At 35.3% G+C, this 12,843-nt stretch overlaps 1 protein-coding gene across 6 annotated transcripts in view; it reads left to right on the top strand.

Annotated features, from left to right (window-relative positions):
- Window positions 1-12,843, top strand: part of SYNE2 (spectrin repeat containing nuclear envelope protein 2) — a 280,177-nt gene that overhangs the window by 122,767 nt on the left and 144,567 nt on the right. For all 6 annotated transcript variants that reach the window (XM_074327378.1, XM_074327381.1, XM_074327379.1 and 3 more), the window contains exons 33-44: window positions 856-1,014; window positions 1,650-1,811; window positions 3,734-3,835; window positions 4,790-4,990; window positions 5,342-5,513; window positions 6,061-6,173; window positions 7,286-7,488; window positions 7,921-8,040; window positions 8,139-8,430; window positions 9,630-9,781; window positions 10,702-11,011; window positions 12,189-12,353. In XM_074327378.1, the coding sequence (XP_074183479.1) occupies window positions 856-1,014; window positions 1,650-1,811; window positions 3,734-3,835; window positions 4,790-4,990; window positions 5,342-5,513; window positions 6,061-6,173; window positions 7,286-7,488; window positions 7,921-8,040; window positions 8,139-8,430; window positions 9,630-9,781; window positions 10,702-11,011; window positions 12,189-12,353 (2,151 nt within the window). The remainder of the gene's footprint in view (window positions 1-855; window positions 1,015-1,649; window positions 1,812-3,733; window positions 3,836-4,789; window positions 4,991-5,341; window positions 5,514-6,060; window positions 6,174-7,285; window positions 7,489-7,920; window positions 8,041-8,138; window positions 8,431-9,629; window positions 9,782-10,701; window positions 11,012-12,188; window positions 12,354-12,843) is intronic.

Here is a 12,843-nt window from a genome sequence, read left to right as displayed (position 1 = left end):
ATGGTTCTTTGGCTGAAGAGAACAGGCTTTGCTTGGGGCTTTTTTTTGGTCTGTAATATAACCAGGTGCTGGCTTCTCCAGCACACAGTCTGAGATATCTAAGGAAAAAGAAAACACAGGGAGCTCACAACCAGCTTGTTTTTCAGGAGCTGATGTCCCCAGCCATTCTCCCTTCTTGAACTCTCCACATTTCAGTCCTCTTAAGTTTGTTTTGTATATTATGTGCAGGGTTTTTAGTTGTACTTAGTGGGAAGAAGAGGAAAAAGTGTGTCTACTTCGTATTCCCAGAAATGGAAGTCCCCGTAGGGTGTATCTTTAGATCTTTGCTTAGGGGAAATCTGTTTTCATATTTTATGTAAACATTAAAAGTATTTGTGTAGTATTAAATTGAGAGAATTGGTGAAACATTAAGATAACATTTGTCAATACTAAAATCTCATTTTACAGTCTAAGGTTATTGTCCTTTTCATGAAATAGTATTTCACTTTCCATGTTAGAAATGATGTTGAAGTTAGAATTATGGAAGATTAACTGGAAGTCATATTAAATATGTTTTAGAGTTCTGTTTTACCTCGTTTACCACTTGAATCTAGGAATTATCATTTTTTATGCCATTGAATGGAGGTGTTTTGTTTTGTAGAATATTATTTCACATGGACAAGAAATAAGGTTTTAGACAATATTTCATTTTGCAGTGTAGGAAGAAAATTGGGTGTAGAATTATTACTAAACCAGATGGTTAGAATTCTAAACAATTTTCATTGAGAAAGTGGAACAATAAAAGCCAATAATAGAATTGTTATTCTTACCAGTTTGAATATGTCAATATATCAAAACACGTTTCATCTTTTTCAGATTGAAATTGTCAAAGAAGAATTTAATGAACATTTAGAAGTTGTAGACAAGATTAACCAGATCTGCAAAAATCTACAATTTCATCTAAATAAAATGAGAACCTTTGAAGAACCTCCTTTTGAGAAAGAGGCTAATATTATTGTGGATAGATGGCTTGATGTAAGTGATAACTTAGTTGACTAGAAATTCTATTGTATAGCAATTAAATTGATCTTTTCTGTTGTATCTTTAGTATTTTTTTATCTGATTACAAAATTCAAAAGTGCTCATTGTAAGACTGTTCAAATAATATAAAATTGATGACTTAGGAATTACCTCACACCCAGAGTTAGGCACGACCAGCAAATGGTTCTATAATCTTCTAGATGTAAAAGTGCAAACTTAACTTATTTAAAATGAGTAACATTTAATATGTTACACAAGATGTTGATGTTCAACTGTATATTTAATACATTTTTGGTTGATAACTAATGATATTTTTTATGAATCTCAAATTAAGAATTTGTTTTATAGTTTCATGGGGTTTTTTTAAGTACCTTTTATTTATTGTGGTTTAGAAATTAGGAAGACTATTGCTTTCAATTGCATATAAGCTGCAGCATATCAGCTAAGATTTTTTTTTGTAGAAGAAAGATCTACATGATATGTTGAAGCAAATTTTTTGTTGATGAATAAAGCAAAGTAGCCGGTAAAGGTAAACTAAACAGTTATTTAAAAATAGTGTTTGACTGAAACAATAGTTTTCATACTTTTTAACCACTAAATGTGTTATTTCTGTTTGTTAATTATGGTAGATAAATGAGAAGACAGAAGACTACTGTGAAAATCTTGGCCGAGCTCTAGCTTTATGGGACAAACTTTTCAACTTAAAAGATGTAATTGATGAGTGGACTGAAAAGGTCCTTCAAAAAATTGAATTACATCAACTGACTGAAGAGGAAAGAGAAAAGCTGAAGGTACTTTAACAGATAAAATATATGCTCTTTTTTTTATACAGTTGACATTTTAGTATGGAGTTTGCTTTCTTGAAGCAGGGTAGAGAAATCACAAAGAACTCTTTTATTTCTTTTATTATCCGTGAGTGGAAGCTGAACTCTGTTGTTTCCTTTATGATATCCAGGAAGACATAGGCAGGTTTGATTAACTCTGGAGTTCACAGACGCCTAAGGGGTTCATGGATGAAATGACCTTATATGGGAGAAATCACATCTTTATTTTCATGAATGTCTAACTAAAATGTAATATTTGTTTCAATTATAAATATAGTCAACAAACGTAGTTGGATGAACTTATATGTGATACTGTTATCAAGAAAATTACTGGTATTTTAAAAATCATTATCTGGTTGTAACTATTACCCTTATCACTATTGAAAATACGTGTACAATATTTAATAGAACTACTGCCAGATCTTGTTATTGAAGATATTAAAGAGAAACATATATTACTATAGCATGAATTATTTTTAATATTTTGATAACTGGAAACCAGTGTAATAGTTTTCCTTTATGGTCCTACATCATTTATTTTATGTTTTATTTTAAAAATATTATTATACAAAGTGTCCATAGGATTCACCAGACTGCCAGAGGGGTTTATGGTATATAAAAGGTTAAGAACTCCTAGTAGAAGCCCCATCAAAATGCATAATTGTTCCCAGGTGGTCTAGTCCCTGGATTAGGTAAACTTTTTTCTTAAAGAGCCAAATAGTAAATAGTTTAGGCTCGTAGATCATTTCATCACTTGTCACAACTGTTCAGCCCTGCTGTTGCAGCATGAAAGCAGTCATCCATAGACGGTACATAAGTGCCTGAAAGTAGCTGGGTTTCAATAAAACTTGATAAAAACAGATTGCCAGCCCTTAGACTGATCTAGATATGACTGAACGACCTTCATAATTTGAATTAAGCAGTCCCTCAAAAAGATTAGGAAACTACAAGGCAGGTATCAACATCTTTTCAGAGGTTTTTAAAAGACTGGTTTTTAAAACAGTAATTTCAGGTTTTCATTTGGAAAGAAAAAGAATTAAAGTTACATCTTTTAACTCTAGGGAGATTTTTTTGCTAATTGTTTTGTTTGTTTACATATTAGTTTGGACCATATGAAATCACTATCTTGGTAGGTCAAAAAACAGTGAAATACTGGCAATTATATCTAGTTCAATAATGTAAAACTGTATGTGCGTGTACGTGATGGCTTTACAGTGCCAGGTCTAATGCTTCAAATCTCATTTCTTCTCTAATGTGTCCTTTTATTCACTTTTAAATTCAAATATTTACATTTATACCTTTGGAAAAGATTTTCAAAATGTGTGGTGATTTATGAGTTTCCTGGGTAGATGATGATAGTCGTGAACTAAAAGTATGATTTTCTAAGTATAAATGAATTATCACTAAGAGTCCCTTAAATTTGTCATGAAGTACTCGTTGTTTAAAAATGTGAAGTTAAGGATGATAGGCTACCAGCCTGTGGGCCAAATTCTGCCAGTGAGGGGGTGGGGGGTGGGGGGTGGGGGGAGAGAGAAATGGTGTGTGTGTGTGTGTGTGTGTGTGTGTGTGTGTGTGTGTGTGGACACAGTTTATATGTACAGATCTATGAAATGTAACGCCTTTTGGTAGGCCCTGCATGCCGGTGTGGCACAAGCCTAGCTCCTCCCTGTTGTCTTACAGCTCAAACCCTTCCCTTAGTTGTAAAGTTTGCCTGACCTATGAAGGCACTTGAGTTTGTAACTCCCAGGACTCGGTCAAAAAAATAAGTGATTTTTGGGGGGGCAATTCAAAGGCTTTCTCAGTTTCTGTTCATTAACAATAGCAATCATGGGTACCAGAAAATAAGGTATAAAATAAAAATATTTTTTCATTAAAATTATGTGTTTTAGGAAGAGTTACAAGTCCATGAACAAAAACCTTCAGAATTTTCTAAAAGAGTGGCTAAAATACAGTTTCTGCTTCAAAGCAGTGAAATACCCCTTGAATTGCAGGTAAGAGAATTTTTTTTTTAAGAGTCACAATTAAAGTACTCTAACATAATGTTCATAAACCAGAATTCTAATCTTAAACCTAAAATAAAATTAGGATTATTATTTAATTTACCTTTGGTTCCTATATTAAGTCCAACCGAATTTTTAGTAGTCTGCATAGTTTATGATCTTTGTTCCCCTTTTAGAATGAGTAATATCATTGTTTGCGTTCTTTTATTCCCATTTCATGTATTTCACAGGTCTCTTGTGTGGAAGGGGAGACACTACTGTGTTTCCATGTAGAGTAACAGGGGTTTCCTCATGAATGTCTTGGATGTAGGAAGGAGAATGTGGCTCCAGTGACTCGAGGTTTATTAATTGGTAGATGCAAAAACAGGCAGATTGCCCCAAGTGTGATTTCCTATTGTGTGAAGAGATCTGTTACAATTTTATGTAGATCTAAGTGCATAGTGGCTGAACATGAATGTTCATATGGCTGAATATGAGTCCGACTTTCTGGTTGAGGTCCTGGCACTGCCACCTGTGTTAGGTCTTGGGCAACTTACTTAACCTTCTTAACCTTCTGTATTTTTGTACATTAAGTACGTACCATGATGCTGTGTACATAATAAATAATAAATGTTGGCTATTTTCTGTATATGTTTTTACATATTTTCAAATGAGTACTATGAAATAACACCTCATTTGGTATGCTATATAAAACTTGTTTTAGGGGGTAGAGTTCAAATTAGTCTCTTAGGAAAAAGTCAGAATGTCAATTTCAGTTTTTTTTCGTGTTACTCTTTTTCTTTAAAGGCAGCATTCGAATTGTCCTATCAGTGATGTAGAACAATGAAGAATTAGAAGTAGAGAAGCCTGTATTTCACATGAAATGCAGCAAAGTCTCAGTTCATTCTCTAGCAGTGCAGTTGTTTTAAAGTCTGTTGCGGTACTTCATATATTTCATGATTTCAGGTCATGGAATCCTCTATTGTAAACAAGATAGAACAAGTGAAAACGCATTTAGCAGGAGAATCCAGCGTTCCTGCCCTCAGTAGCAGCACAGCTGAACTAAGGGAGGACCTCGATCAAGCCAAGACCCAGATCGGGATGACTGAATCCCTCTTAAAAGCCCTGTCTCCTTCCGACAGCTTGGAGATCTTTACGAAACTAGAGGTACTTCCCAACTGCTTCTCTTCTGTGGTTCAGAATTATTTTCGCATTTATTTCTGATGGTATTAACCTCTTGAGGTTAATAAAAATAATTATTAAAAATGAAAACTTGGGGGGGAATCTAAAAAAAAACCAATTTATGTATATTTAGCAGTGTCACTTTGACTTGCTTTGTGAACAGTAATTATTTGATATTAAATTGCATTGCATTATACATATACTGGCTAAGAGAAAGCAAATCCACCCAACAGAAAATCATCTAGATTTTTGTAAAAACAGTGGAGATCTATTATGCTTTGTGTAAATCGAGCCCATTTTAAGACTTAATGAATGTTTGTTTGTTTGTTTGTGTAGGAGATACAACAGCAAATTCTACAGCAAAAGCACAGTATGATGTTACTTGAGAATCAAATAGGTTGTCTGACTCCTGAACTCTCTGAATTAAAAAAGCAGTATGAAAGTGTCAGTGATTTATTTAATACCAAAAAAAGTGTTTTGCAAGATCACTTTTCTAAGTTACTAAATGGTGAGTGCAGTATTTCTCTGACTGTGTTTTCTAGGAATCTTGAAGATTGAATGAGTACTGTGAATACAAAGGCTCTTCTAAGCTTCACTTCGAGATAGTTGCAGAGATTATATTTAAGGAAAAGCAGTGATTGATTAAGGAATTATTTGGATAAATTTGGGAGGGGGGTTAGAAGAAGCACTCACTGATCGATGCATGTCATAAACAACATCTAGTTGTTTATTTCACAAAAGAAAGTCACCAGCATCCTCGCGTTTAACCTGCTCCCTGTGTTGAGTGAACCTGGGGATGTGCCTATGAGCAGGCTGCCCTGCTGGTGTCTTTTGGGGTCCTGTATGCTTCGAAAGGAGGCTTAGTGTCAGAAAGGCACTGCCATCACTTTCTAGACTCTATTAGCCCTCAAAATTGGGTTTCAGCTTACCATTTTACACAGTGTTTTGTGCCCATGGAATGGGAAGCAAGTTTCACAATCTCCCACTTTAACCAGATATAGGAAGTCTTCCTTGAATGAATACAGCTTTTTTTTTTTCTGTTTTCCCCCCTGCAGATCAGTGCAAGAACTTTAATGACTGGTTCAGCAACATGAATATGAACCTTAAGGAGTGTTTTGAATCATCAGAAACAAAAAAGAGTATGGAACAAAAGCTACAAAAACTTTCTGTAAGACATACATAAATTTCAATTAGATCAAAACTCAAATTTTAGAGGCATAGAACTGTATTTAAGTAGGTAGGATAATAATTACTTTGATTTATTAACTTCCGACAGAGAGAGAATATTTTCAAATAAGGTGGCATTTCCCCAAAATATTTTGAAACTCTCTTTACTGGGTAAGGGTGCAAGTGGTTTAAACAAGTTCTGTTTTCACACCTATTCTGAGTTGCTATTTATCAGTTGTGTTAAAATCATATTTGATAAAATAATAATAATAAAGACTTCACCTAATTTGCATTTTAAAATCCTTTTCTTTCCCTTGATTTTCTAGATCTTTTCCCAGCCATATTTCTTTTAAAAATTACCGTTGAACTTTAATACACTGCTGGTTAGAGTGTAGTGGAGGGTAGCATGAAATAAAAGGCAGAGTGCCTGGCATTTAAAATGCATGTTGTACCCTTAACTCTTGATCACTTTAGGGTGGATTGTCTGGTGCTGTAGTTTGGATGATAAGTCTTGTTATCAAGCTTAGTGATGGCACCAAATATGCTCTGATTCCTTGCTGTGGTGATAGCGTTGTTTATTGATAGAAATGCCTTTCTTCTCATTTGTAGTTTAAAGTTTTCCCTCCCCTCCCTTCACCTCCTCTCCCCTCCCCTCCCCTCCCTTCACTTCTTTTGCCTCTAACTTTGCCCATTGCATGGGCCTCAACAATTGATGCTCAAACCTTGGGACACAAACATTGAAATAAATTCTGATTTGGACCAAGTTAAATAAAGAATAGTCTGTATAGTTTCACAAATTAATAGAAAGCAACAAGTGTTTAGGAGAAGTTGAGCAAAAACTGCAGCCTTCCTGGGCTTACTTCTACTGACCTTCACAGTCACCCTGCATTATTTTGCTGACGCCATTCCCAGAAAATCAGATGTATTCATACATCCTAGAACTGAGGTAAATTGTCTTTTGCCATCGGAGTTAGTCATGTCTCCATAGCCCTTCTTTTGTATAGGATGTTAAGAAGATGGCATGTCTAGGTACCAACTTGGAAAGTGTCACAGGTGTGGCAGAGACCATACTTAGACTTGCCAGTAGGACATAGATGTTTTGTCTTTTTTAAGGATTTCTTGACTCTTGAAGGAAGAGGCAGTAAAATACAGCAGGTGGGAACTGTACTGAATCATGTGAAGAAGCATCTGCCCAAAGCACATGTTAAGGAGCTTCACAGTTGGATAGTAAGTCAAGAAATTGAACTAGAAAAAATGGAGTCCATATGCCAGGAGCGAGCAAAGGAACTTGATGACTATTTGCAGCAGCTACTGAGGTAGGAAATAAATCACATGTTTTCTAATGATACCTTTCTGTGTACTCAGCCTCAGTACAGCTAGCATTGGGAGGATACAGGTACACACAGATTTTACAAATAAAATACATACTTTCAAATCTAAGTTTGGCTCTGGAAGTTTGGAGAATTCTTCAAATTATTTAATACGGCAAAGATTTAGGGGAGAGTCTGAAAATGTTTTGTTTGTTTGTTTCCTGTCCTTTATGATATATTTGTGTGGCTCATTTCTTTATGGAATACCAGTGTAATACAAGCTATTAGTATTCAGATATTAATGATACAAATGAAATTTTTCCCAAAAATAAGAACAACATATAGTTATAAACCTGATTGGCTCACAGCAGTCATGCCCATCTTCATATAAACACTTTTTGCTTATTTTGTATTCTAACATGTGTAATGTTCTTTTAGACTCCAGGATGACCATAAAAACCTGAATAAGTGGTTGACTAACCAGGAAGAGAAATGGAAAGAAATGGAAGAATCAGGAGAGAAAACTGAGCTATTTTGCCAAGCTCTAGCTAGAAAGAGGTATAGCTGATCTTATATAATATTTATTTCCTGAGAATATGGTTTCTTACATGGTGTTATGGCTCCTATAAACTTTCAGTGGCATTTGGAATTTACAGGGAACAATTTGAATCTATGGCCCAGTTGAACAACTCTTTGAAGGAATATGGGCTGACTGCAGAAGAAGAAATAATAACGGAATCAACACGTTTGATTGATAGATACCAGGCATTATTGAGACAAATATGTGAAAGTGAGGAAGAGGATAAGTTACCTCCTGCCGAGGACCAGAGCTTTAATGATCTTGCACGTGATGTAATTCATTGGATAACAGGGATTAAAGAGTCCCTTATGGTTTTGAATTCATCTGAAGGCCAAATGCCACTTGAGGAAAGAATCCAAAAAATAAAGGTAAAACTGTGGAAACTAAATTTCAGAGGTCATCATGAACTCTCATTTTGAAATGATGTAGAGGAAATTGGCAAAGATTTGTTTCTTAATGGAAAATAGGATGACTGTGGAATGGTAGAAGATATTCAAATCACTAAACTTACAAAAGAGAAGGGCTGTGATGGATCTAAAATTATTTTAATGCAGATGGAAGAAAGAAAATCTTTGTGAGGGCAATTCTCAGTTATTGTCTATCTTCACTGAGTGCAGAGGAATTGAAATGCAGAAAATAAGTTGGAACTGTGGCAGGTGGGAATTGGCTAGGATATAAAAAGATGACATGTCAGTGTAGCAGAGGAATCCGTAAAGCCAAGGGCTGGGCTGTAGAGGACTCTTCTTCAGAGTGGAAGTGTGGTTCCTAAAGGTTATAGTTGCTCAGTGGGTTGTGGAGGACAAGGAAATCTCAAGCTCCCTTGAGCTCACGTTTATTGAAGGGGGCATTCAATAAATATTGCTAGTTTAAAATGCGGGGGGCAGAGCACATGTGCTTAAAAGAAACGTGGGAGAATTGAAATCACAGTGATCGAAGCATTGTTAGCGGAAGAAATGGTTAAGAATGGTGAGCTGTAAGGGTTGGTGAGACTTAATGAATTAATTGGAACATTTTGGAATTATATCCGAAAGGTTTTCCAAAGAAGGTGAGCCTGGAGTAGTTTCCAAGAAGGGAAGAACTTGATAGCTCAGGGCAAAGGAGGGCAAGACAACAGGGAATGGGAATTAATTATGTCATGGTAGAGAGGTACGAGCAGACAGGAGGGGCACGGCATTTTCCAGTGAGAAGCCTTAAGTCTCATCTGGAGTGTATGAAAATGTCTTCTTTAGGTTGTTACCGTAACTCTCCATCCATAAGTAATGGAATAGATAAAGAGGAGGATTTGCCAGGTTTTTCTTTTTGGCACATAATTTATTTGAAGGCAATTGGAAATCAAGAGGAGAGCAGGAATGCAATCAGATCAACCTGACAAATGTTTATTATGAACCAGTCCTGTGTAACATGAAGTAGATAACCTTTGTCTTTTGGGTATATATAAAAATGAAAGGGTAATTTTGAAATCTGCTCTGTAGTTAGAATCTGAATATGTTTATAAATAAAAAGATACCATATGTACTATCTCTGAGTAATCGGAATGAGATTATAGAATCTTTTTTGTTTCGTTCAGGAAATCATTTTACTAAAGCCTGAAGGGGACGCTAAAATACAGATGATCCTGAGTCAGGCTGAGAGCAGCAAGGCTCCGTTGGTTTCTAAGGCCATTACTGATATCGAGAATCAGTGGGTTAACACACTCCACTTAGCCAACACGTATCTAAGGTAAAGGGCATGCCTCCACCAGTTTCTCGGTTTTTCATTGTACAGTGAAGCCATAACAAGTATGTTTTGTCTGTCTGCCTCCTGGGTTTGGATATAACATCTATTGGAGAGAAAGTCAGGTCAGGGACATCCAAAATGTCAGAGACGACGAGTAATGATAGTCCTCTGGATCAGACATAAAACAGTGTCATAAATTATGGCTGTGGCAGTGTTTTCTTTGGTTGGTGCATCAACCAGTGTGGTTCTTGGTAACACATTGACTTTGTCTATCATTCCACCTTCAATTTACTTCTGCACTGAAACTCCCTTCCCCCAGACAACCTCAGTATCTGCATGATATTACTGTAAAATAATTCATGCTGTTAAATATATTTTCCAAGAGATTCTTAAATGTGTAAACATCGATAGATGTCTGAATTCAATGGACATAATTCTGGTGGAAACTTAATTCATATCATATCTTAAATGATACATTTAATGTTTGATGGAAATGTAAATTTTATATTTTTTTGTAGAGATAATCAGATCAAAGCTAATTTAAGCAACAGAAAGCATGAACTAGTTAGTTGACCGATATAGTGAATGCTTATTTATTTTACTTATATGAAAAAGAAAAACATAGGGTTATTATTATATTTAAATATAGTAAGAGCTGGGGTAGTTTTTAGATAGAAATCTAAATTATTAAGTATTCTCAGGTCAAATGATGTAACAAAACAATAATTTTTAATACTACTACAAATAATTTCTGAGCTACACTTAATGCTGTTTAAAATGTTATGATGCCAAAAGAGTCTCTGGGAATAATGTATATTAGTGTTATTTTAATGCTTTTTATTATAATGTCTGTTATAATATGCAAAATACCATTCCATTTTGCTAAGTGTCATTTCCTTTGTAAAATATTTTGTTAATTTTAGCCATCAGGAAAAGCTTCTGCTAGAAGGAGAGAAATATTTGCAAAGTAAAGAGGATCTGAGATTAATGCTCACAGAACTGAAAAAGAAACAAGAAGTGGGCTTTGCTCTGCAACATGGTTTGCAGGAGAAGATAGCTCAGTTAAAAATTTATAAGAAATTCCTCCAGAAGGCACAAGACTTGACATCCTTGCTAAAGGAGTTAAAATCTCAAGGAAATTACCTCTTAGAATGCACTAAAAATCCCAACTTCAGTGAAGAGCCTTGGCTGGAAATAAAGCATCTACATGAAAGTCTTCTTCAGCAACTACAGGTGAAGTGGTCAAAATAAAATTTTAAATGACCATCAAAATTATGGGAGATTTATATACAGAACCTCTTTTTTGTTATTGTTCTTTCAGTAAACCAAAAGTTTTTAAAATTTAATTTATCACTTCTAGATAATAATATTAACTCCTCAAGGATGGAAGAATAAGTCCTATCAGTTTTTCTAGAGGAATCCATTGTGTGTATTTGATGATGTTATTTTCTCTCATTGAAGTTTCCATCTTCAGCAATAGGAAGAGTTAGGCATCTCTATGAAGGTGATGGTGTCAGAGTTATTCATGCATCATCCATTCATCCATCCATCTATCCATCCATGCATCTGTGCATCCATCTGTCCACCAATCCATCCATCCATCATCTATGTTTTATAATAATTTGTATCCAGTATTCTGTATAAACCTTATCACTGTCCTTCCCTTGCGTCTTTCCATATGATCTGCAGTAAGAGTTAAGAGGTAAAATGTCAGCTTGTCATGAGGGAGTGCTTTCTCATAAGAGAATTGTTTATAATTCTCTGAAGCCGCCTTCAATGCAAGAATTACCAGGGTAAAAAATCCTCCTTAAACAGATAGCAGGAGTTGTGTGGATACACCCTCTTGGCTGTAAGTTGTTTATTTTAATAATTGCTACTTTTCTGATCAGGTGTGGTTACATTATTTTCTTATTTTAGGAAGACAACCTGAAGATGGTTTCGCTCTTCAGTTAGGATTACTTTGTTCTAACACACAATTTTGGAGTTTGAATCTTATGAAAGGAATCAGGGGTTAGGTTGATCTCATATAGTTTCATTTTCAAGTGTGGGTATTTGGTTTTAGTAAGAATAATTAAGGGAACTGCTTTATTATGGATGTTTGTGATTTGATATAATTTGTAGCCATTTCATTTTGTAAACCTCTTGACAAATAAATTGTCTTCAGGAATCAAATGAAAGCATTGAAGCATGGTGGAAAAAAATACGGTTTTGATAAGGGTCATTTTTTGAGGGAGGTTTTACAGTGAAATAACTGCAAACACTAAAATCTAAACAAACTGTGGACACTTTATGGCCATATTCCTGTTTGAAGATGAAACTTGATAAAACAAGTATTTATGAACAATTTATTTTCTGAGTGAGAAAATTCAGAGAGAAGTAATTCATAAATTGTCAATGGTTTTCTTTTTAGGATTCTGTGCAAAAATTGGAAGGTCATGTTCAAGAACACAACTCATACCAGGTTTGCGTCACAGACTTAAATACCGAATTGGACAATTTATCCAAGGAATTTGTTAATTTTTCTGAGAAGCCTGTGGATCAAATAGCAGTTGAGGAAAAACTGCAGGAACTACAGGTATTAAACAGTGTCCAGGCATGATAGACATTAAAAAACAACTCAATTTTAATTACAACTTGACAAATGAGTGTCTTTGCTTAGAAATTCAAGTACTATTCAGATGACTATTAGATAAAGTTCTGACCAGTCATAAAAAGTGGGAAGTTCCTTCTTTAGTGACCAAATTCATTGAAAATTTGAGTTCACCAGCATCCTGTACACAGGATCCACAGAGACAATTTCACCCATGACCAGATCTCGTGGAGATCTTTGCGAGACCGCGCAGTGATTCCAGGACATACTGGGTGGTCAAGGATGCATCTAATACAATAAGATCCAGGGGGAAATGTTTCAGTTTTGCATTCTTCATCGTGGCTGGGTGGGAGTTGTGTAGTATTTATTAGTTTTCAGACTCGTGGACTACATCAGAGCTCTCTCCAGATGTAGGGCTTCCAAAATTCTCGCTCTCGATTCCAACAACACCTAGCTGTATGCAGTGAGGACTGCA

This window comes from Rhinolophus sinicus, linkage group LG03 (assembly GCF_036562045.2).
Source record: "Rhinolophus sinicus isolate RSC01 linkage group LG03, ASM3656204v1, whole genome shotgun sequence".
NCBI lineage: Eukaryota > Metazoa > Chordata > Mammalia > Chiroptera > Rhinolophidae > Rhinolophus > Rhinolophus sinicus.
This window is presented reverse-complemented; position numbering and strand designations above follow the sequence as displayed.